The 24,334-nt window shown below is 49.7% G+C and overlaps 6 protein-coding genes across 8 annotated transcripts; 2 read left to right on the forward strand and 4 right to left on the reverse strand.

The window, feature by feature from the left end:
• Positions 1-3: 3 nt before the first annotated feature.
• LOC118512204 (facilitated trehalose transporter Tret1-like) lies at positions 4-2,577 on the forward strand. The gene is made up of 2 exons (XM_036056314.1): positions 4-883; positions 1,105-2,577. Exons 1-2 carry the CDS (start codon positions 817-819, stop codon positions 2,472-2,474), a joined length of 1,437 nt encoding a protein of 478 aa, XP_035912207.1. The 5' UTR covers positions 4-816; the 3' UTR covers positions 2,475-2,577.
• Positions 2,555-5,221, reverse strand: LOC118512201 (RINT1-like protein). The gene is made up of 5 exons (XM_036056307.1): positions 4,945-5,221; positions 4,072-4,890; positions 3,781-4,006; positions 2,900-3,686; positions 2,555-2,816 (listed from the first exon to the last, which is right to left on the reverse strand). The coding sequence occupies exons 1-5, from the start codon at positions 5,083-5,085 to the stop codon at positions 2,621-2,623; spliced, it is 2,169 nt and encodes a 722-aa protein (XP_035912200.1). The 5' UTR covers positions 5,086-5,221; the 3' UTR covers positions 2,555-2,620.
• Positions 5,222-5,419: 198 nt separating this feature from the next.
• LOC118512206 (chromatin accessibility complex protein 1) lies at positions 5,420-6,404 on the reverse strand. The gene is made up of 2 exons (XM_036056319.1): positions 6,178-6,404; positions 5,420-6,083 (listed from the first exon to the last, which is right to left on the reverse strand). The coding sequence occupies exons 1-2, from the start codon at positions 6,292-6,294 to the stop codon at positions 5,616-5,618; spliced, it is 585 nt and encodes a 194-aa protein (XP_035912212.1). The 5' UTR covers positions 6,295-6,404; the 3' UTR covers positions 5,420-5,615.
• A 238-nt stretch (positions 6,405-6,642) lies between these two features.
• LOC118512203 (probable cytochrome P450 308a1) lies at positions 6,643-8,845 on the reverse strand. The gene is made up of 5 exons (XM_036056313.1): positions 7,982-8,845; positions 7,720-7,907; positions 7,418-7,643; positions 6,956-7,352; positions 6,643-6,880 (listed from the first exon to the last, which is right to left on the reverse strand). The coding sequence occupies exons 1-5, from the start codon at positions 8,501-8,503 to the stop codon at positions 6,714-6,716; spliced, it is 1,500 nt and encodes a 499-aa protein (XP_035912206.1). The 5' UTR covers positions 8,504-8,845; the 3' UTR covers positions 6,643-6,713.
• LOC118512205 (methylenetetrahydrofolate reductase) lies at positions 8,798-12,664 on the forward strand. Of its 3 annotated transcripts, XM_036056318.1 has the most exons (3): positions 8,798-8,934; positions 9,005-10,467; positions 10,504-12,664. In XM_036056318.1, the coding sequence occupies exon 2, from the start codon at positions 9,418-9,420 to the stop codon at positions 10,432-10,434; it is 1,017 nt and encodes a 338-aa protein (XP_035912211.1). In that variant the 5' UTR covers positions 8,798-8,934; positions 9,005-9,417; the 3' UTR covers positions 10,435-10,467; positions 10,504-12,664. The 3 variants fall into 3 exon arrangements, with proteins under 3 accessions (XP_035912211.1, XP_035912208.1, XP_035912209.1); XM_036056315.1 differs by having other exon boundaries at positions 9,005-12,664; XM_036056316.1 differs by having other exon boundaries at positions 8,828-8,956; positions 9,005-12,664.
• An 841-nt stretch (positions 12,665-13,505) lies between these two features.
• On the reverse strand, positions 13,506-24,213 carry LOC118512198 (double-stranded RNA-binding protein Staufen homolog). The gene is made up of 6 exons (XM_036056302.1): positions 23,630-24,213; positions 22,533-22,891; positions 17,004-17,506; positions 14,672-16,936; positions 14,436-14,602; positions 13,506-14,347 (listed from the first exon to the last, which is right to left on the reverse strand). Exons 2-6 carry the CDS (start codon positions 22,655-22,657, stop codon positions 14,072-14,074), a joined length of 3,336 nt encoding a protein of 1,111 aa, XP_035912195.1. The 5' UTR covers positions 22,658-22,891; positions 23,630-24,213; the 3' UTR covers positions 13,506-14,071.
• Positions 24,214-24,334: the final 121 nt, after the last annotated feature.

Raw genomic sequence — 24,334 nt, forward strand, 5'->3', positions numbered from 1 at the left:
TTCTCATGGGAACTTTCTAAGGTAGACATGTCAGGACGCACTCCTCAAAATTCCCTCCTCCTATTGTACATGATATCAAATCTGTTACAAGATAACGCCCATTTGAATCACGCTCATCTGCAATACTGGGTCCTTCATTCTGTTGACCTTTCCCAATTGCATTCATTGCCTATCGGTTAAAGCTTTGTCTAATCTTCAGGCGCAACTCATTTCGGCGTTGCTTATCACAATTGCCCCCTTTCTCAACATGAATCCCAGAAAGACGGTACAGATAAAAACATTGAACCAGCGGTAGGGTTGGAGACTTTGGAGAGTTCTCTCCAATCTTCAGTCTCGCGACCAGTAGTAGAGAGTGTTGAGCTGAGCCCAGCTGGTCCTTCGATGGTACGACGTCACCATGATAAATGGAGGCGCGTGTCTTCCAAAACAACTCCTCGTCGTAAGCTTATCGGATTCTCTTCACACCCTCGATGATGTCTCGAAGTACCTGCTTATCCGGATGATATGAGAAATTTGGACGCCCGCGACGGACCGGGCCACACACACACACACCCGCGTATAAACCCTTGGTGGGGGATATCTATGACCAAACACAGAGGCGCACGGTGATCGATCACTATTCGGTGGCATAATCGAGTGAAATATCAGCCCGCATTATTATTGGCCCCGCCAGTCTAGTGCAATAAATCGATACCAAGCATTCGGATGGTCAGTTTGCAGTCATCCCTGTCTACTGCCGGACGGGACTGTCGCGCGTGGTCTCCTCCCGTGTTTCGGCCATTGTTTTTGTGAGCGGCCAATCGAAGTGGTGCAAAAATGGGAATATGGGACAGTGTTAAGGATTTTCGGAAATATTCCAACCAATATCTGGCTGCTTTCACCGGTAAGGCGTGCAGCAGGATGGACGAGTCCTGAGATTCTGAAGGACGGCGTTGCAGACGCCAGCATTCCATTCTTGCATAATTATCTTCCGAGAGAATTCCGGCCCGTGGGCGGGCTGGGCATCGTTATCTTATCGAACGACCACTCGCCCGCTATACAGCTCGTCGATTGTGCCTCATCTGGTTAATCAATTGCAAATTGTTTTCATTTTCCACCTCTCAGGCACACTGCTGATGCTTTCGGTGGCTGCATCGTACGGTTGGACTTCGCCAACGCTTCCTCTTCTGCTTGGCGATGATTCACCGCTGCCCATCACACCGGACGAAAGCTCCTGGATCGTGTCCATCCTCGTGCTCACGTCTATTGCCGGGCCCGTTGCATCGGCCTGGCTTATCGATGGCTTTGGACGCAAGGTGACGCTTCTGCTGGCCGTGCTGCCCAGCATCGTGGGCTGGATTCTGATCGGTGTCGGTGATTCCGTCACGGTCGTGTTCATATCCCGAGCGCTTAGTGGCATTTCGTACGGTATGGCGTACTCCTCCATGCCACTGTACCTCGGCGAAATTGCTTCGGACCGGATACGCGGTTCCATCGGCACGTTGCTCACGGTAATGGCTAAGACGGGCATTCTGCTCGAGTACATTATTGGACCGTATGTGGAGTATCGCACCCTGGCCTGGATATCGCTCTCCTTCCCGGCGACGTTCTTCGTGCTGTTTCTCTGGCTGCCGGAGTCGCCGTACTATCTGCTGGCAAAGCAGCGCACCGAACAGGCGGAGAAGAACCTGCGCTGGCTACGCAAGACGGGCGATGTCCAGGACGAGCTGAAAATGATGCAGACTGCCGTGGAACGATCGCAGCAGAATCGTGGCACCTTCCGGGATCTGTTCAGCCGAGGCAACAGGCGCAGTTTGATCATCATTCTCGGGCTCGGTGCGCTTCAGCAGCTGTGCGGCAGCCAGGCGGTCATCGCTTACTCGCAGCAGATCTTCGACCAGGTAAACAGTGGCCTCAAGGCACACGAATCCTCCATCATAATGGCCGTCATTCAGCTCGTTACGGCGGCCCTCTCCTCTTCGATCGTCGATCGCGTCGGACGCCGTCCGTTGCTGCTCATTTCCACCGTCGGCTGTGCGGTCGGCACGTTCATCGTGGGACTGTACTTCTTCCTAGTCGACCAGGAGGTCGATGTGGACGGGATCGGCTGGATTCCGCTTGCCGTCATCATGATCTACATCATATTCTACACCGTCGGTTTGGCGACGGTACCGTTCGCTATCCTGGGCGAAATATTCCCCACCAACGTGAAGGCAGTGGCAGCCGCCATTTACACCATGTTCGCCGGTTCGGTTGGATTCGGTGTGTCCAAGCTGTATCAGCTCATCTCCGACGAGGCGGGCACGTACGTGTCGTTCTGGATTTTTGCGGCCTGCTCGGCCGCGTTCGTAGTGTTTGTGTTTGCACTCGTGCCCGAAACGAAGGGCAAACCGCTCGATCAGATACTGATCGAGATGCACACCTCCACGAGCCGGAGTCTCAACTGTTGCTGTCGCTCGTCCGCCAAGCAAGACCCAGCCACACATGCAGCGTAACCGGGGCCTTAAACCTATAGCTTCTACTGCGCTTATTTACTGAGCGAGAAAACATTGTCTACAATAATATGTTACGTACATTTACCTTTTTTTTAACCCGGAAGGAACAAGCGCATTTGGTTTCAGTTTATTCTGCTCTTATGATCTCAGCCAATCCGTGGCATATCGTTTCGTCGGTCGAGCACCGCGAGCGTAGTGTTTTTATCGAAAATGGTTAAACCCACCTCTTGCAGGGCGCGCGCCAAACCGGCCCCATCATCGTTCGCCTCCGAAAGTAGCGTCTCTCGAAGCAGGATGGCCGATCCAAGGGGCAACGTAAGCAGCGTGCAGGTATCATTAATCCTGTACCCGGGGAAGGGTGAAAGAAAGGTCGTCGGTCAGTACGGGAGCTGCTGGTGGCTTGGACTGCTTCGCCTGTTTCTTACCGTTTAAACAGCAAATTCGTCTTCTTCGCATACTGACTAAACAGCCCGAACAGGTTGCGCGTCATATCGAAGTGAAACTGTTGTGCGCCACCGCTCGAAAACTTGGCGTTCATCACCATGGTCGAGATCATCCACTGGTCCAGCTCGGTGGCGATCATGCGCACCACGACCATGAACACGTTCGGCGACAGTTCCTGCTCCATGTCGTGCAGGTGGTTGATGGTCGTTTGAAACATTTCGCTCGCGGACGGCGACACCATCAGCGTTTCTTTCGCATCGTGCGGATTCATCGAGGGCCACAGATCGTACCGGTACGGGCGCGAACGGGACGTGATTTCGTGCACGATCCACGTCACCAGCTCCTCCACCAGCTTCTGGTGGCAGTAGCTGAGCTCCTCGATTGTACGGTCAAACACGGAACTGATTTCGTCCGCGTCGGGCCCATAAAGAGCCGCATGCAGATGGAGGTAGTGCACGTTCTCGCCCCATTCGCGCAACACCGAGGTGAGATAGTTGAGCGCGTTGAGAATTTTGGTCGGATTCACACCGTCGTTGTACAGCTGCAGCAGGCGACACCGGAAGTTGTCGATCAGCTCGAGCTGTAGCTCCAGGAACTGCAGCTGCTGGCTCGGCTGCGGAAGGCAACAGTATCGCTCCTTAATTGCGTCCAGCAGGCGTACAAACTGGTCGGCACATTTGGGAATTTTTAGCTCATCCAAGTTGGCCGGATCGAGCAGCTCGAAGGGATCCTCCGTGTTGAGCATCGCATCCATCTTATCCGTCGTGACTGGAGTGAGGGGAGAAACAGAACCAAAAAAAAGGGGGGTCCTTAAAAGCCATCCCCGTGGGAGAGAGAGAGAGAGAGATAGGTAAATACGCACACTTCTTCTCGATTGCCATCCACTTGAGGAAATAGAGCGGCTGCACCAGCACCGACACCACGCTCGGGTAGCTGTTCGGGTAGCCGAGCGATGTTTTCAGATCCTGCTCGAACGGCAGCACCTCGTCGATGAGATGCGCAAACAGCGCCTCGTCCTGCACGATCTGCTCAATGTCTACGATCAGCTTCTCGATTGCTAGCTGTACCAATCCGCGTACGAACTCCAGCTGCAAAGTTGCAAACCACACATCGAGCAGCGTTCCCTTCACAGCGCACACAACATCCAACTTACCCGCACGCTGCTGTTCGCAATGCCTGCCCTCAGTGCCGGCGATTGAAAGTGCTGCCCCACGAAGATGTGATTTTCCTTCGCCCAGGTCAGCACCTGCGTCAGGTACCACTCGGGCCGGTCCAACCGGTTCGTTTGCTTGTTGCCGGTAAAGTGAAACTGGAACCGCAACCGGAACGGCTTCACAAACAGCTCCACCGGTGTCGTGTAGTGCGGACAGATGATGCACGGCGTTAGCCTAACGTTCAGCAGGTCCTGGTCACCGGGCAACTTCACCAGGAACAGATGTTCCGCCAGCAGCACCAGCTTGTTGATGTGATCCTTCGACGGATTAAACGGATCCAGCGCTTGGTTCAGGTTCGGCCATTTGATAACCTTGAGCAGCGCCTCAAATTCGGCCGAATATTTCGCCGTCAGCACCTCGTGCCAGTGAAATGCCGTGTTGCGGGCGTACATTTTCAGCTGCGGCGCCTCTATGCCACCGATACGATCGAGTATGCTGTTCGGCCCGGTTAGCGCCACGTACAGGGCGATCGGTTTACTATCATCCTTTCCATTGACGGACGCTTCCAGCTCCTGGCTGACGTTCTCAATGTCCTTTATCAGCGCCATATAATCGCGCACGGTCTGCAGCACCCGTATCTCTCGCATCTTGTCACCGACCTCCTTCATCAGCCGCTGGTACAGCTCGATCCGGTCGCTTACCTTTTCCGCAAAATCATCCAAACTGGTCTCTTTCTCGTCTAGCTCCTCTAGCTTGTGTCGACCCGCTTCGATTAGGTTCTTTACGCTTGGAATGCATGCGGCATCGGTCAATGTGATCTGAGGAAGAAGACATAAGTTAATACCCTCTACGGAGAGGTCAGCAGCCCTTACCTTGTCCCGTAAATCCTCCAGCTCGGACCGATAATACTTGGCTAAATCGCCACATTTGTGGAAGTTTTTAAGATCCGCTCCCAGCTCCTGATTAAACCGAGCGATCAGACGTTCGTCCACTGTGCTTTTGGTTCCGGCCATTGGTTGATAACTTTTTAACGCAGCAACACTTACACGCTAACAAGAAGGTGTACTATTTACAGTAATTTACAACACAGAACGAAATTTTAAACACATCACCAAACCGATTGTTGACAAATCGCCACTTTGACGTTTGACAGTTTGGTTGGTTCAAGAAGGCAGGGTTGGCTCGAATGATGCCCAATCAATGCACCGAGCAACCCTACAGTACTCGCCTGCACATTTTCCGTTTCCGAATTCGATTCCTATTTGGTTCGAGCCAGTACTAGTCTGTGTGTTTTTTTATTCAATCTTGTTTTATTTGAGTTTGAGAAATGTTTAAAAAATGTTGGAATCTTGCATTGCAAACAGCAGGGTTTACCCATCAAACTAACGACAGTTTACTGCTATTATTTAAATAAATATACTGCAATGGTGATCCATCCTAGCAGAAGTGCAGAAAACCCCACTGCCGGTTTCTGCTGGCACACGGTATAATCGCGGGAAGTTTGAGGCCGGTGCTAGCAATGATTGATAAAAAGGAGCCCCCCTTACGGTGAGTCGCCTGTTTTGTGCTTCAACGGTGATTTCTTATTGCTAACGTTTTTGGAATTTTCCTTCTCATCGGAGCTAGACTCGATGGATATCACGCTATTGCTTTCCCCACTATCGGACGCCGAATCCTCACTGTCTTGCTGTTGCTGCTGCTGCTGCTGCTGTTTGGTCTTCTGTTTGCCCTCGGTCACCACCTCCACCACATCATCATCGTCCGCATCCTGTTCCGCCTCCTCGTTTCCGGATTCCTCTTCCGCTTCCTCCTCACTGTCGGTATCCTCATCCGTGCCCGGCTTTTTCGCCATCATCGCTTTGTACTCTTTGACGGTAATTTTCTTCGGCAGGATCTGTTGCAGGAACTCCAGCTTGTCATCGTTTTCCACGTACTGTGCAAGATCTTTATACTCGAGCGATTTCTTCCCCGGACGGTGAGCTCCCTTTGCCATGTGTTCGATAAACATTTCCTGGGCCAAAAGACGAAGGAATCGTTAGAAGTTAGTACGCATGGGAAGGAGGCTACTGCAGCCGATACCGCTCTCCGGTGTGGTTGGTACGTACGGCTGCACGGCACATTAGAAACAGCGCTTCCGGGTTGATGTTTCCCATGTCGGGGGACGTCTTCATCACGGTTCGAATGCGGGACATGGGCAGTTGTGTTAACCGATCGTTGTCCATGGTTTACGGGTGGAGTTATCCTACAGTTTATGTTATAAATAAGCCCAAAATTAAAACGAGCGCGAAACAACGCTTTCCTTGTTGACGTTTGAGCAAAACAACAAAACAACCCATTTGACAGCTTATCCACAAACAAAACAAATCTCGCAGCGCGCGTTTGGCCTGCAATGACAGCGCAATGATACTACACTGTGAAGTGGTTTTAGGGAAACCGGCCGACTGTGTAGTTGTGGCGATGAGGTGCTGATTAAGCAGGCACCTAGAACCTTTATTCAGCTTCTTCAAAACGCGATAACGGCCAAATATGAAATATAACCTTTAACGTTCTCAATTCGCTGCAAAACCATGTTTTATCTTTAAAACACTATAAAGTGATGTTTATATTCTTTCTCTTGGCTGCTACACAATACAAGCCCGGTCTACGCTCTGTCCTCAAAGTTTAGCCAGATGCCCGACTTGGGAGACAGCAGGAAAGAATTTCTGGCAAAGTCCAGCGGCAGTTCCTGCTTCGGCGACAACTTTACCCGATATTTGTTCAGCAGCATCGCAATGCCAATTTTGCTTTGGTGTAAAGCGAATTTCATTCCTAAAAAAAACATAAAAAAATCGCTATTAACTTACAGCTGGCAAGAAACCCCCCGTTGACGGCCAAACAATGTACCCAAGCATAACCGAGGACCTTCGCCAAACCCGAGGAAGGCGTGACGTGGGCGAGATTTGCGATTCTCCTCCAAGAAACGGTCCGGATCGAACACGTACGGCGATGGGTAGATTTCCGGATCGTAATGGATGGCATACACCGGAATAACGACCGACGTTCCAGGGCGCAACGTTACGCGCTTCGTATCGGTCGGGAACTGTGGCGGAAGTTCGAACTCTTTCGTGCAAATGCGTGGCAAGGTGAATGTCGGTGTGTGCATGCGAAGCGTTTCCATCATTGCCGCTTCCATGTACACCAACTTATGGAGGCCCGCTTCCGTTAGCTGCCCATCGGATTCGTCCATAACGGTGCGCAGCTCCTTTACCACTTTGTCTTGGATCGATGGATTGGCCGCAAGCTATAGAGAAACCGAAGCGTGTGATGAAAGCGAATAGGAGCATGCGGATAGAGCAGCCCACTCACCTCATACAGCAGATAACTCATCATCGTGCTGGAGGTTTCGAAACCTTCCGACAGGAACGTCACCGAATGACCCACGATATGGTTCTCGTTTGCCTCCACCGTTCCGTTTTCGGATAAGCTGTCATACATGGCCTGGAACAGGTCGTTGCGTTTGGCGGTCTTGCGCTTACGTACGGTTTCTCGGACCATGTGCCTAAACCATCGGTCAACGTACCCGGGAACGAAGCTAAAGCAAGATAAAAGAAAAAAAAGGGTAATAAAACTCCGGTCCGGAAGTGCTCCCATGATTAGCAGCTACTCACGGTACGCGCAGAAGCTTAGCCAGTCCAGGAGCGAACAGGGCCAACTGCGATCGGATCGCCGTCATCCAAGTAGGCGCAAACAGTGCGTTACCCATGCGAGGGAATTCGGCGTTCGGATTGGTAAACGATTCTGCATCGATTCCAAACGCTACACTGGCGACAACGTTGATGGTGTACTTGGCGCAGATCTGAAAGGAAAACCCGTCACTCCGGAACTTCCGTTGCATAGAAGGGGGGCCATGGCAAGAAAGCAAATACTTACGTCCTTTGCCTCGAAATGACAATCTGTCTTGCGCGTTCTTGCTATAAAGTCCACAAAGTCCTGTGCCACCTGTTGCACCAGCGGGAACGTGGCCCGAATCCGGTTCATCGTAAACACGGACGTCATCTGGTTGCGCCGTTCCTTCCATCGTTCACCGGACTGCACGAACGGATTGTACGCAACCAGCGGATCGAGCGTCTCGTCGATGTGGAAATCGTTCTGATTGAACGAGGAAAAGCTGCTGGTCAGTACTTCCCGCACCAGCTCCAGATCACGCACCACAATGCCCGGCTGGTTCGATATCTTGTAGTATCCGACCCAACTAGCTTCCGGAAACGCTCGGTACATCTCCTCGAAGATCTCTCCGAAATGCTTCTGGCCGGTTAGCTGCTCCAGCAGATTGCCGAAAATCGGCAACGGCTTCGGTCCGGCCACGTTCCCACGCCGGGTCCAGTAGCTGCAGCTCCATTTGAAGTACAGACACACGGCCAGCACGATGAGGGCCACATACAGACCGAACATTCTACGACCGTGCTCTTCGTGGCTTCACCAACGGACGGAACCAACCAACGACTAACTTAATCGACGCGCAACTGACTAGAATTGGGCATGCACCACAGGCTCCCAGGTTTATATTAATTGGACGAAATTGATTATGATGAAAGGCACACGCGTACACGAAAAAAGCTGAAGAAGACACACACCTCACCGTGCGCACCGGCCTTGCACTGCGTAGTCGGGTCTTATCAACGCCGGAGCTGGGTGCTCGCTTGTTTCATCCCCTAATACTTCTACCCCCGACGTTCGCATCCCTGCAACAACATTAGAACTGTCATCAACACGATCGTTTGGCTGAATGGTAAATGGTTCTAGGAAAAAAAAGGAAGCAACAAGCAGCAAAGGAAAATGGACGCGTGCGCAGCTTTTCCTCGTAGTGCATCTGATGGAGTGCGGTACGTTTAGATTGTGAACAAAGTAAGCGCCTTGTACGGATTACAGCTCGCTCAAAACTCCTTATTTTAGGAACACACTTCAAATCCGCCGGTTTTGGAACCAGAATCGATTCGGTGGCCTATTATGTCACGAACCATAAATTTGCCCATTGAAGCCATCCCCTATTTGCATATTGTTGTTCTTGATTTTATCAACCAATCATGCAGCTTGTTCGCTCTGCTGGGAACATCTCCTCCAATGTATCTATCCACCGAACGTGCCGCAATACAAGATAACCGCCTCGGTTCGTTTCGTTCTCTGCCCTCTCCCCTGCAGGCTTATCTTATCAGACAACGACTGTCTCGCGTAAGACCGCAAATAATTAAATCGGTACTAGCCATTGTCACACTCCACGAGCGTTTTTACCGCAAAAAAAAACCGGCACCGCTTCTCCGGGTGTTAAAAGAACGATAAATTGCGCTTTGATCGCTAGTAGCAGCCCGATGAGTACTGCTAATACTGCTGCTACTACCAATACCACCACCACCACCGCCGCGGAATCAACTATGATGGCCACAACAAATTCCATCACGGAAAACGTAGTACACGAGGAAGGTCTTCACACGAAGCTGGACCGCATCTTTAGCACTCCTTCAGCACCGGGAGTTGCTTACTCACTGGAAATAGCTGCCAAGGATGACTTCGATGTTGGATTGCTGGAACGCTTAGTACCTCAGCCTGTCTTCTGTTCCCTTCCCTGGATTTCGGACGATAATCTTCGCTACTCCGATGACTTCCTGCGCGCACCGACCATGCAGCTATCCGCACAGCTGCGCTCGGCACACTACACCGTCGTGAATCATGTGTCCTGCTACAACATAACGGAGCACCAGGTGGACGGGCTGCTGGCGTCCGGTGTGCAGAATCTGTTCGTCGTTCGTGGCGATACCGTACAGGAGGAACAGAAATTTCAACACTCCGCCAGTTTGGTGCACTATCTGCGGAAGCGACAGCAGGAGAGCACCCTCCCTCCTAGGCTCACGATCGGAGTCGGTGGCTATCCGTACGGTCACCATCAATCATCTTCCCAGGCGCAAGAGTTGGCGTATCTAAGGGAAAAGATAGACCACGGTGTAGACTTCCTGCTGACGCAAACGTTATACGATGCCGGATCCTTCTTTCGCTGCCGGGATCGGTGCAGACAGGCCGGGATCACCATCCCCATCATCCCGGGTATTTATCTTCCTCACTCCTACCGACATCTTCAGGTCATGCTGAGGCTGACACGCATCACGCTTACGCCGGAAGTAGATGCCGCATTCGCCGCACACGCGGACGATCCTCCGGAACAGTTTGAAGCATTCGTTCTGGACCATTTCGCTGGAGTGTTGCGCGAACTGCTGGAACCGAATCGAACGTCGTCGGCTGATGCGATAAAGCTGGTGCACTTTTTCTCGTTCAACAAGTTCCCGCTGATCCAAAAGATGCTTCAAAAGTTGGATGATTTTTTTCTCCAATGATGCGTCGTGATCTGGAACCAGAGAGAGAGAGAGAGAGAGAGAGAGAGAGAGAGAGAGAGAAAGAGAGAACTGTGTTGTGATTATTAACCTCTTCAATAAATTAAAACCCCTTTTTCGTTGTGATCATTTCTTCCGGTGTATTGCCTTCGGAGCAGAGTCGATTTTCTTGCGTAGTTTCTTTATTCATTCCATATATTTCTTTATTTTTCTCGTACAAATAGGATGATGATTGATGGTGGATTTTTTGTTTGTCTTCATAGTTTTGTTCACTAAAGAATACACAGTTTCTTCCCCCCGGCACTGGCGGGTCTCACGCTGGCGCCGCTCCTTTTTTCCCACTTTTTACTTTCACCTTTCTTTCTCATAATGCCCTTCTCGTCCACTCTTTTTTTTTTTTTGTTCCAATTACTCGCTCCATTCACTTGGCGCTTGTCCAATTCCAATTTACACATTCTTTTCGTGGCGTTCAATTTTCACTTTAACTAACTTTGACCTGAGGGATACTTTAGCGTTCCGGACAAGGGATACGGGATCAATAAAAAGGCTGTGGAAACATTGACAGCGTCCTCTTTGTGGTTTTTGTGAGCGGTGTGTGGCTCCTACCTTTTTTTTTTAATAGTTTTATCCTCAGCCAGCTTTACGGACTTTCTTCGTTTTGGTCTATTAAAATTTTCAAAAACTTGTCAACGATTTTTTTTGATATTCTAAAATAGTTTAACTTCCTGCCCTTGAACGCGTGTGAGTGTGTGTGTTTTTCCTATATTTACCTCATCTGATTTTTCCTTTCGTTTTCGTTTTGTTTAGGAGTACACACCACCACGTAAGTATTTTAAACAAGTGCAAATAATCTGTTTTGTTTTTGGGGTTTTGGGTTTTGTTTTGGGGTTTGCTAAACGTTAACGAGAATGTGTCTTCGCCGCCTATTTTGTTTTGTTTGCTTCTTCCATTACTTCCGTTTTTGCCATATAGTGTTTGCGTGAGGGGGTTTTGCAATTGCCACATTACTTTCGCTGCTACAGGTACCCTACACGTCACGTCTACACGCAAACAGTATTTGGATAAAAACCAGCGCGACCCACGAAAAGTGCCAAGAAATGTCGGTCCGGATTTACGCAAAAGGGATGCTGGATTCGGAGGTTCCAGAAGGGCTTATCGATCGCTCTTGACTAATGTACGCATCGCTCTTTGGGACGCTTGCACCAAAGCTAATGGATGAGAAGGGAAATGCAATAAATATGAGCCGCCCCGGTGTCTCTTACTGTGCCACCACACACACACGCACACACAATAAATAGTAGAACATGAAACGAGTTACTGTGCCGCCTTTTTTCATGCTCTCCGTACCCAACTGGTGAGGTGTTTTACGTACAAGAGCGATCCATAAACCTATTTTTAACGCTTACAATCTCCTGTGGCTGATTCTTCTTGGCCTCTTGCTATCTTTTCTCGTACCAACATTAATTACCCTTTATGTCTAATCGGCGTTTGGTGTACTTTTGGCCAACCTTATCTGTGAAGTGAAGTCAAAACGGATGGCTCCTCCTTTCTGACTTACATTTCACATGCCAAAATGCTTAAATCAAAATGTGTTTCCGTACAGATCGATCCGATTTGCGCGTGTGTGTGCCTTTTTTTGTTGTTTTGCGTGATCTTCATTCGCGTTTCTTCATATACTGGAAAAAATGTATTTTTTTCTTCTTCTCTGTGTGTTGCCAGTTGTCCTCTCTATTGTGGGTTTAGTGATGTGTGCAAAGGTTGGTCGAAAATGTTTCTTATTTACCCTTTTTGTTTTGCTTCTATGAATCATTTCCTCGGGTGTGAAGGTTGTTACTATTGGTTAAATGTATGTTGTTGTTGCTGTTGTTGCTGGGGGTTGGTACGATAATGCTTGATTGAATAGCGAAAAAATACATTATTTCTTACAGTTAGATACGTTGCATACGAACACTAGCAGAAACACACTTAAGTTTAAAAGGTGTACACAGTGCAGGCGCCATGTGCCAGCGCCCCTGAGACATGATCGTTTGCTCTTCATATCCTTCGACCCGTCGTCTCAGCTCGCATTTCTCACGCACACCCGTTGTACACCTTGTTAAAGCACGTTCAAGCACTCAATACCAATGCATGTCCAACTGCTGACCGAGTTGCGACCGAGTTGAATATTGAACGCGAACGCTATACACGCGGTTCACGCGTCAGAATATAGTAAAATCTCGATCGCCCATCCACACACACACACAACCGGGCGGCTGTAGTAAACTCATTGTGTTCGGGATTTTACTGCATTCCTCTACGTGTTGTGGCCATCCAGCCCAGCACGGTCGACCCGGGGCAACAGCTGGCAGCAGTAGCAACGCCGTACCGGTGTCGGTCCGGCCGGGCTGATCCACACCGCTGGGTGCACATTATGAAAAGCAGAATGATGAAGGTTATCAAATGAAATACACAAACTACGCATACACACTAGCACTACGTTGTGACGTTCATCAATTATAGGGGATTAGGAATTTTCGTAAGTAACGATCGTTGATCCGCCGACTGGGAGGGGCAAACATTTCCACCCGTTTTGCGGCGACCGATTACCAGTCAGCGATCAGCGAGCCAGTCAGCTGTACGAAGTAGTATGATTTTACCCTAACGTTGCTTCCACCAATGCAAAAGATACGTCACTATATCGATTCCCTTCCTTGAAAGTCACTGTTTCATACTTTCTTCCCTCTCTCTCTCTCTCTCTCTCTCTCTCTCTCTCTCTCTCTCTCTCACACACACACATACATTCTCTATCCGACTGTCTTAGTTACTGTTAATTCAAGAACCTTCATACACACCTTAACTTTTCGTATTTTGCTTCACTATATTAGTCCATCCACTATTCTCCTCTAGTGCAGCCTTCCAGCCACATGTGTGGGTGTGTGTGTCTCGCCTCCCGAAACTCTTCACTCAGATAAAAGATAATCGATTCTCCCTCCTCCTAGCAGTACGCCCTTGCACGACAAAACGATGAGAAAGAGAAAAAAGGCATGGACGACCGCACCCAACGGTTTTCTTCCACAATTCTTCGCACACAGTACTGCAGCTTTATGATTTATTATGCCCGGCAGGAACATAACGTTTGACTGGTTTCCTTTTTTTGATTTATCAAAAACACTCATTCTACGTAGGCCAAATTTGTAGCGAGAGTTGTATTGCGTCCTGTGGAATAGTAGCTGAAAAAAAGCTTGCAGCACTCTGTGCGATTCGACGATGCTCTCCTTGCAGTAAGGAGGCACAAAAAACAATTACAAACAATAAATAAATTGCAATATTGGTTTGCTCAAAACAGTCTAACAAAACGCGTAACAAAAGTAAACAAAAAAGATACAAAAAAATGTGGAAAACCTGCTCTACCTATAGCTGCCGGCGGTTTCCAGCAATCCCGTCCCTTTCTTCGCACGGTTTCAGTGCTCTTTGCGAGGGGTGTTTTGTGTAAGCTTTCTGTTACATTCCACTTGCCGTTCGCTGCAAACCGGTTGCATTTAGTTAACGTCGCTATCGATCACACACACGCACACGCATATCACTAATCCTTCCGTTACCATCCACACCCCTTCCGGTTTCGTGAAGTTGCGTGAGTAAATAGTTTCACCGGGCTAATGAATTATTTACTATTACCGGCTGCAGACACTACTGCGGCCGATGCAGAAGTTGTTGCATCGTCCGGTCCACTGCTCCCGGTGCCGGTGGCTGATGCTTTGGGCTTTACGTTGTCCAGCCCGATTTTGGACAGCATTTCGAGCGCTCCAAGGGCCGCAGCGTCGTGACTTTCCTGGAGGCTTGCACCGCTACCATGGCAAAGCTGTGGCGGTTCGGTGGAGAGTATCACCAGCGTCAGATATTCACCGTGATTGCCCTTCGGAAAGTCGGAAAATTGTACCTGGCAAAAGAGATCGGAAATGTTGGATCAAATCGCTCAACTGCAACTGCGCGCCAAGTTGCTTGCCAGGCCAAGCGAGCAAAATTACCTCGAATTTCAGCAGCTGGGCCAGATACAGTAGCTGCTCCTTCTTTGCACCAATGTCGCCCTTCGGTGCCGTCGAGGACGCGCTTGACACGCCGGAACTGTTCGTTCCCATGCTGTCGTTGGAGGCGATACTGTCGTTCATCGAATCATTTGGCGCTTCACCTTTCCCTGTGGATTACAAAACCACAGCAAACGTTTATAAAATTGCTCCAAACGCTGTTTGAAACGCCCCCTTACCTTGAGCTGCACTGTTCGGGGAGGGAATCGGTAGGATTTGAGTCGCCGATGGCACACCGTTGCGTGGCTCGTCCTGGAACCGTACTTTCCGCGAACGCTTGCCACCCGTCGGGGACGAATCGTTGGCCACGCCGGATTGGTTTTCCTTGTTGGCCGCGACATCACCGCCACTCGGCGCTTCCTTCGCTTCCGTCACATAGCCCAGCTCGACGAGCAGTGCTTCGGCTGCATTCCATTTGGCGGCCTTTTTCGTCATACCGACACCGGTTTTTTTAGTGCCACCGGCACAAACCTCAATCGTAAACTGCCGGCGTCGTCCAACATTTGGCCGATCGTTTTCCAGCAGCGTGTACACCGGTTGCTTCTCTTTGCGTGCCTGCTGGATCTGCATCAAGCGCGAGATGGGATTTTCCTTCTCGGCCACGTCCACCAGCGATTTTTCCTTGATAAGATTGCGTGCTTTCTTCTTCGCCGTGGCACCGTCGGTGGCGGCCGTCGCTTTCGCGTTCGATTTACGCTTCTCGCCACCCGGAGCTCCTGCTGCGCGGCTTCCACCTTCACCCCATGCCGCCGGCTGCGTTTGCTGCTGTTCCGCGCTCTGCAGCTTGCGTAGTTCTTCGAGCATTTTTTCCGCAGCCCGCTTCTTCGACAGCTTCTTGCCGGTCCCTTCGCCCTCCGTTACGATCGTGCCCACCTTGCACTGCGTCACGAACACGGTCATGTGCGGTGGGCCCTTCTCACTGATGACTTCAAACACGACGGATAGGCTACGCTGGACGGCGATCTCGTGTACAAGCGATATCGGTGACTTGACTTCCGCGTTCGGATCGTACCCGTCCGTGGACGCACCGTCGCTTGATGTGGTATCACCGTTGGCAGCATTTTCGCCGGACTTGCCCCCCTTCCCGTCGGCACTGTCCGTTGAGAGTGGCTTCAGCACCTCCAGCGCTCGGGCCGCTGCATCGTGCCGTGCGGCCTGCGGTGTGTGGCCTTCGCCGAGGAACGTTCGTTCGCCGACCCGAAGCGTGGCCTTGTAGAACTCCTGCACGGCGGCGGTTGGTGCCGATGAACCGTGATGGTGTCCATAGGCGTCCTGGTGATGGTGATAGTTATGGCGATTCTGATGATCGTCACGCGGATGATGACCGTGATGTTGCTGTTGCTGCTGCTGCTGCTGCTGGTGTCCCGGATGAAATCCACCTATGCCTCCACGTCCGCCAACACCAGCCGCCGTATTACCGCCGGCCGGTCCATTCGCACGGCCCCAGTAACCGCTGCCACCAGTACCGCCCTCACCCGCGTACCGTCCCGCCCCCGTTCCGTGTCCCATACCGGAGGGCGAGTGGCCAACGCCCGGTGCGGACTTGTCTTCCACCGGGCGTCGCCCACCGGTTGAGACCGGCACGGGAACCGCCTTGACCGTGTACACGGTCGGTTCACCACGCTTCATGGCCAGCGCGTTCAGCTCGACGGTTGGCGTAAAGCTGCTCACGTTGCCCTTGGTGCCGGTTTTGGTGCGACGGTTTATCCGGGCTGGCGGGTGCTTATACTTCGTCGCGGCGATCGCATCACCGGCCGCCTTGTGCTGCGCCTTCTTGATGCTCGCCCCCTCGGCCGTGTACTCTTCGTCGCCCAGTTTCAGCGTGACGGTGAAGTGTTTCTTGTGGGCCGGTCCGGATTCGCCGGTCAGTCGGTACTGGTGCTGGATTTTGTTGTACCGCGCCAGCTCATTAACTAAACACATGGTCGTTTTCTCTTTAATGTTTGCCAAGGCTTCTATCGAGTCGGTTGGTGAGTGTTGTCCTTCTGCCGTCGATTGGTTAGCTGCTCCGTTCTGTTCCAAGCCCGTCGTTGTCACCAGCAGTGGTCCGCCGCCGTTCGCTGTGACAGTAGTGGTAGTGGTGCCAGTGCTCGACCCTGTCTGCTTCACCATCGTCGGTATTGCGGACGCGGTCGCACTGGAAGCACTACTCGCTTTGACTGCTATTAGCGCAGACGAATCCTTTGGAAGTGGACCATCTTTTGGCTTCGAGACGTGTGGTTGATGCTGCTGCTGCTGCTGATGCTGATTATGATGGTGGTTGTGATGCTGTCTATTGCCTCCACTGCTACCGGATGCCGCTGTTTGACCGGACCCCTTTGTCTTATCCATCGTCGATCCCGACTGATTAGAGTGATGATTTGTGTTCGCTATTCCCTTCGCACCGGGACCACAAGTACCGTTCGATTGCAGCACGCTGTGGCCGTGGCTGTGATGGAGTTTATCTAAAAATACAGACAGAAATACGGTAAATATGTCATTCGTCATTTGCACTCTGATGGATGGACTTACGGTCCGCGTTCGAGGGGATGTGACGCGTTTTCGTACCAACCGGAGTCTCGGCTGAGACAACTGGTATCGGTGGTGGTGCCTGCATCGTCACGGAATGATGCACCGAAATCGGCGGCTGATGCTTTCCCATTGCTCCAGAACCACTTCCACCAGCACCTCCGCCACTACCACCACCACCACCACCACCACCACTACCCATGCCGTACGGAAGCTTACCACCGGGTCCGGTGAGCGACATCGAACCCATGTGCTGCTGATGTGGTGGTGGTGGCGGTCCCACCCCGAGTCCTGACGGCGAAGGATGCAGATGGGGCGCGTTCAATGGCATCGACTTGGGCACGCCGCCGTGCATGCTGTAGTACGACGGACCCGGCGGCTTTCGAGCGTTCTGTGGGTTCTGCGGGTGCGGCGGAGGTGGAACTTGGATTGGAAGGTGCGGGGCCATGCCAGCGGCTGCCTGATGGTCCACACCACGCGGGTGATGATGGCGTACGTTGTTCAGTCTGAAAGTGAACGGATAAAAGCAAGAAAAGAACCCGTCAGTGGCAACAAATGGACCACGGCTGTCCTTCGACGATGTTCGCGAAAATCGTTTATAGTAGTGTATTAGACGCTGCAACGATCGTATCGACTCCACGGACAAATGCTGACGCTGGTACGGCGCTGTGCCTGCCGTGGCTTTCCAATTGTGGCGTCTGCCGTCCAGCAGCATGATGAAGTTGGCGGTGGTGATGGGGACGGTCCCGATCGTTCGTATCGTCCTTTCCCAGCAGTACGGAGCACATTTGCACAGCGGAACTTTGCACGATCGGCGTCAGCAATGGACTGATCAAGACTTGCGCTCCTGGCTAATGCTACTCACTCAGCCAGTCAACATCTTTCTCTTCAAAATCAAGCTTCAACTCTTGCCCACTCGTCCTATCTCACTCTTGGTCCTTTTCCCCACCGAGACACAACGCCATACATGTCAGCTTCCTCGTGGTGACAGTAGGATCTGGTAACCGCAATCTGATTTACCCTATTTACACACTGTGTCATATATTATTAATATGAACAGCACTGTCAACTCCATACCTCACTCGTGCAGCGAATTTGCCATCGCTCTCTCTCTCTCTCTCTCTCTCTCTCTCTCTCTCTTTCTCCAGTAGAAGAAGTGCAAGAAGTCCGGACTTCTCCAACACCTTAAAAAAAGGATTCTGGTCTATCCCATCCCACTTCATCCACTGTTGGACGCCCTATGTCGTATCATCTTACGTCTTGCACATTCATTGCACATTGCCTTGCCATCCTCTAGCACCGTTTCAAACGGTTCCAAATGGAAACATAACTCATTCCGGGGGGGGGCAACGCTCACACATCCTCCTGCCGTAAACATGTCTACCAAGGAACGTTTCTCGCTCGAGAACCTACCTTACGGACAGACATTCGGTTTGAGACCTGTCTTCTTCTCCCTGCTTCCAAGGCAGCGGCATCTTCGCTCTCTTTTCAGTTGCGAATGACAACTTCCTTTCCTACCCCCCGGATGTATGAGCGAAAGGGTTCCTCCAGGAAGGTCGTCCAAAAAGGATGTCCAACCGGAGAACTGGACTGACCAGTATTGTCGTCAGGCCAGCAAAAAGGTGAGAAAAGGATTTACGACCATTTACCGAATAAAACAAATAAATAATAGGACAGTTTGAAAGAGATCCTGCTGCTTTTCCACGGCTACCGATATATATGAACGGCGGACATTATGCCGGGGAATTCGGGGATTCTTGCTACCATAGCGGAACCGAAAAAAGGGAGGCTTTTTATTTTAAGAAGCGCATCTCCAGTGCTTCGACCGCACATTTTAGTTCGACCAGCAACAGCAGAGCTCAAGAGTTCCGTTTCTGCAGGGGGTTTCTGGCTAATAATTAAAGCTCTCCAACTGACTACCGAGGTCTCCGAGGTTGATTAGCATTTTTTTTTCAGACTGGGGAGGTTGACGTTTTCGACGACACCCTTTGGCCTTTCCCCCTCCCGTTGAGGCAATAATATTTTCATCGTCTTATGAGGTAAGTGCCGCGGACATTTAAATGTTTTCCCTTGTTTTTGTATGCCGACGAGAGGGAGAAAAAAATAATGCGTAGAAAAACAAGGCTTTTGAATAAAATATCCAGCTACTGTTGGTTGGAAAATAGAACAGAGAAAGAAAAAAATTAAACAGGATACCTATTTAAATGTCAAGCTGAGTTGCCACGCCACAACTGTGCGCATTGTTCGCTGCAGGGTTTTCCAGGTTAACAAAACAAAAATCCACAGGGTTAAAGCAACAATCTAGGACCTGTTGTTGAATATCTCGAGCCGTACGTTGATATAAACTTGTGAACGTTTGCTTAGCTAAATTCATAACTCGGAGCATGGTGAGTACAATTTAATATTTTAGAACTCCTTTTGTTGCGATGCCATTTTACAACAGCAAGTAAATTGGAAAATTGGAACGAGAGAGGCGTGTTTACTTTCAACTTTTCTTGATCCTTCATATTTAACGCAATCCCCAGTGTCCATTCTTCCGCGCTTTGCAATTACTATTCCTGCGTCATACAGCTCAGACAGGAGCAGACACAACATAGAAGCACAATAATGCAACCCGACTGTGACGAAACTGATTTGCCATGTAATTTCTGCATTTCGCAATAAAAAACGGTTTCAGTTCGGTTCAGTCCAGTCGGAGGTTTGGGTTTAATTGCCATAATCTGCACCACCGCTGGTGCATTGCGTTCCCTTTCCTGGACACGAAAAAAAACCGACGACCGTCATTTTCTTCACGTGCAATAATAATTGTAAACGAGATCCTGTTTAGGCGCCAAAAGGATCGCAGAGGCTATTCTTTTATTTTTTTCTTCCCCTCTTTTAGTGTTGGTTCGCTATGAAGTATTATGATCGCTGGGACAATGCAACGCTGCTGCAGTTGCACTTCTGGCAGGCGAAAATCCTTTCAAAAACTTACCATCGGTGCCCACTGCCAAGCGCGAGCGAAAGGAGCGATAGGGAGAGAAGCACCATTCCGGGCGATGCAATTTAATCCTCTCTTAACTTTACCCTTGTTTATGCAAATAATTGCATCCATGGTTGCACATTTACCCTGCCAGAGAGAGAGAGAGAGAGAAAGAAAGAGAGAACCCGACCGACTCACTATTTCGGTGCCGTTTGGCCGTCAACGGTGGCTAGGCAGAGAGCGCTATCACCTTGCCACCGGGTACAATGTATTTCAGGCCAATCTATACCTAACTAAATAGTCTGATAATATTTATATTATCTTAAAAATAGTTCAACAAGGGAGGAAATTCGTCGATGAATGCTTTTTGATGTAGATGAACCTAAAATTCTAACATTTATTCCCGATTCCGGCAATTGGTTTGGCAAACACCGTTTAAACGGACGGCTGCTGGGGAAGAATGCACAAGCAAACGCACCATCATCAAACAGTGCACATTTCCACCCCACACAATTCCCTGCACACGGTGCCCCCCACGTGGTTCATAGTTTGGTTTCTTTTGTTTGCTGCGGCAAGGATATTATTGGCCTGCATTTGCTTATGCTTTTCTTGTTCTTTTTTTTTTCGCGGCTGCTCTCTTTTACCATTACTACATGAGACGTGATGATTGATCTTTTTTTGTCTACATCTGTACCTTCACAGCTTCTGTGTTACACACCTTGATACAAAATATGCATTTCATTGCAATTTTCATTGGCCCAGGGGAATCAGGGGCTGGCAAGAGACGGCTACACAAGGGGTGCACAGTGGCAGCACGGCGTGGTTTGATCCTGCTCCTTACCGACGTACGTCCAAAACAAACGGCTCGCTGCAACATTATATGCTTTTTATGCATATTTGGGTGTCTACTGCAGTCTACAGTGTATGGAATTGTGTGTGTGTTTGTGTGTGTAATTTATTTTATTCGTACATCAACATCCTGATTTCCTGCCACCGAGAAGGATAAAGCTCTCGCGCAACTCTCGAGCACGATCTATCGCGTTCGTACATTCTTGCGACACATTCTTGCGTCCTTTCGTACCCTTTATTTTTCTCATGTTTATGAATGAAGTAGTCGCAAGCAAGATTTGAACACAGTGGCAGAATATTAAGCGTTCCAAATGGGATGTGCTTGGGTAATTGTTTTTACTTTCCCAAAGGAATCAAATAAATCTGACTACTCAACGAGGAATTTTTAACTTGAATGATGCTTCTCTTTGCTCCAAATCAGAAGTTTCGAAATAAATCAAATTCGTCAATAATACAATCCAACATCGACAACAACGCCAAACGTGATGCCATTTTTCCGATGGCAAATTATCGATTTTACACCGTTTTGATTTCCATTTTACGGGTAAAAAAAAGAAACGGAAGAGGAAAGCCCGGTTGGATTCCACCGTTGCTGACCATATTGTGGTGGACACATTTAATTTACCCTCTGTCCACTGCAATATTTCCTGCAAAATGTTGGTGCGCTACGCTCGAATGCACAACAACCCCGTCAAAATGCGTGTCACTTTTCCGCCCCGGTTTCGGCTCACTCCACCCGAAATGCAGCTGAAATCGCGGATCCGGCGCGTTATACGCTTTGGTTTGGACGGGGAAAGACAAAGGCAATTGAAACATTAAAACATCATGCTCACCAGCAACAAGAGCACCAACAAGAATAGGATACAATGTGCAGCACCGTAATGCACATCCAACCCGGCGCTTGTGTGCGTTTCCCCGGGTCGGGAATGTAATGCAATAACGGGCACTAGCATATAATTTCTGCGAATGTGTATTAATTCACGCAGCTTTTTCTCGGTAACAAAAAAAAAACACGGCAGCCGCTGTTTCGCATGTCTGTCAGCAACGAAACGGCAGTACCGAATTCCGATGCATGCGTGTAGCGCAGCCCATCTAGTTGCAGCAGCTGGGGTAATGGTGAACCACATAAAAATGCATATCGCATTTTAACAGTCGTACCATACCCATCATCTAGCGGGATGCATTTCACATCGGGTCAAATAAAACGTCCCATCAGGCAGACCTGTGGGCCGTGTGCCGCGGTGGGATAAATAGGGGAGAGTGAAAAAGAAGCTTCAACCAGTTCACTTCTATAATTCATTGATCCGTTTCTATAGCAACGGCGGGATTTTCTCCTACGCTTCCGGTTTATTGGACCACACCGTATGTCGGACTGTGGACGGAGAAAGATACCGCTTTAATGTTTCACTTTTTCTTCTATCAATCTTTTTTTCCACCTTTTCGAATTGATTTCATTCGACGCATTTACACAAAGAGTTTATAATGAGGGCCGGCAACGCAGGGTTGAAATTGATAAATAAATGAATCGGATGTGTGCGTGTGTGATCAGCACACTCTATGTAGTAACCATACACAACTGCAATATGTACAGTTACTACATGCTGCCAATTTCGCGCACAGGTAATTAAATGATGTATAATTCAATTAAGATCCGATGGCCGGCAACACAACCACTTTGTGCAAACATTTCTTTTAACAAGCAAGGTTTGAAAATGACTCACCTGTTAGCGGGATGGTCGCGCTGTATGTTGGGGGGCGGCAGGCTGGGCAAATGCGTTAGGTGTGGCGGTGGTTGATGTGCAGGATGCATCCCCGGATGCTGCTGTGGAGGCATATGTCCGTGCATGGTGCTGGTGCGCTTTGGAGCGATGGTTGGTGGTTAATGTGCAATTACAACACTCTCAAACGGGCAAGCGTTTGACGAAACCGGGTTCGAACAACTCGTTTGCTGACAGTATAAACGCTGCTGATGTATGCACGTGACTGTAAATACGACACACGCACCTCCCCGATTACGCGACACTGGATCCCGTGCTTTATTCGGGGACTCAATGGTCGAAGAAGGTTCCGTTCGATGCTTCTGAAAAGTAGAGAAACGCTGTTAGAAATAAAGTGCGTGCAGAATAAAGCAACAGCTGGCTATGATTCAGAGAAAATTTGTTTCTTCAACACTACACGATTTCTCATATGGCGAGAACCATCGGAAGCAGCAAGGTGAAGAATCAGCTGTTCGTAAGAACAGCGCACTTTTTCGTCCTTGGTACGTGCGCCGTGGCCAAGAAGGACGGACGACGGTGTACACAACATGCAACAAGCTGCGATTTCCTACGGAGCAGCAGACAGCAAGCAACGCAACGGAGTCGGACCGTACCGAGCATGAATGAAATTAACGATCGATACGAAGGGGAAGTTGATGCGTCTTTGGTTGCGTGCGTGCGTGTGCCATTGCAAGGCGCGGACAGGACAGAGACACATCTGTCGTCCGCTATAGCTGCATCGACCCGACTCGACCCGACACGACCTGATACCCGTCGTCGAGGTGCTTTCTTTTCCTCCCTGTTTTGTGGCTACGAACGAATCAAATGCCTGCCACACATTCCAGACGAACCTTCCAGCTTCTCGTTGTGGATGGGATTAGCGATCTAAGTGGGCTTTGCGTTTAAAACAAAGCTTTTTAATTGGAAGAGCGATCTCGCAATAGTTCGAGAAAAGTCTTTGGAATGGAATTGGAATGGAAAATTAAATTATACCATTCGGTGCGGCCTAAATTATTTGGCGAGTTTTAAAAACGCTTTTCCTTCCCGACAAATTCTTCTACCTTGTAGCACCGCAACAGCTTTTCTTCGGTGTCGATGCAAGCGATGAAAGAGTGTCCTGTTGGCAGAGCCAGAGAAGGATGCTGCAGCTGCTGATTTCCTTATGGTTCGTACCGCTGCGTGTTGGACATTCAGACTTGCACGTACAACTACCACACGTTTCACTGACTTTTCACGGGAGATTTCACACTTTGCACACTACACACAGCTACATTCCTATGCACATTTAGCAATAATTGCTATTTTTCACTACAGCATCCAAAGCCTTTGGTGTGTTGTGCTTTTCGGGGCAGCTGGGAAGGTTTCCTTCGTTTCTTAACACACACATACACACACACACACACATACACGCGCGCATACACACGCTCGGCTGCTCTTTTCACGGCACCACGCACTGATCTAGGAACACTTACATTTGTTTCACAGCTTATTCACACGGAGGAGCATGATGAGAATCGTTGGCAAACAGTAAAGAAAACAGTTTTGCTTTGAGGTGGATTTTCCGGAGGAAAAAAGCGAGTGAAAATTATCTAAACATTTGAGCGAGACCGATCTGTCAAAGTCTGGCCAATCCTGGCTGCCCGAGCAGCGTCAAGGCCACCAGGTGCTCGAGCAGTGTGCGTCCGTCGTCGCCATGTTTGGAGGCTTTTGTTATTGTCGGAACTGTGTCGGATGGCCCTTTACGCGTTTTATGGCTCAATTTGGGT

This window comes from Anopheles stephensi, chromosome 3, assembly GCF_013141755.1.
Source record: "Anopheles stephensi strain Indian chromosome 3, UCI_ANSTEP_V1.0, whole genome shotgun sequence".
NCBI classification, from domain to species: Eukaryota; Metazoa; Arthropoda; class Insecta; order Diptera; family Culicidae; genus Anopheles; species Anopheles stephensi.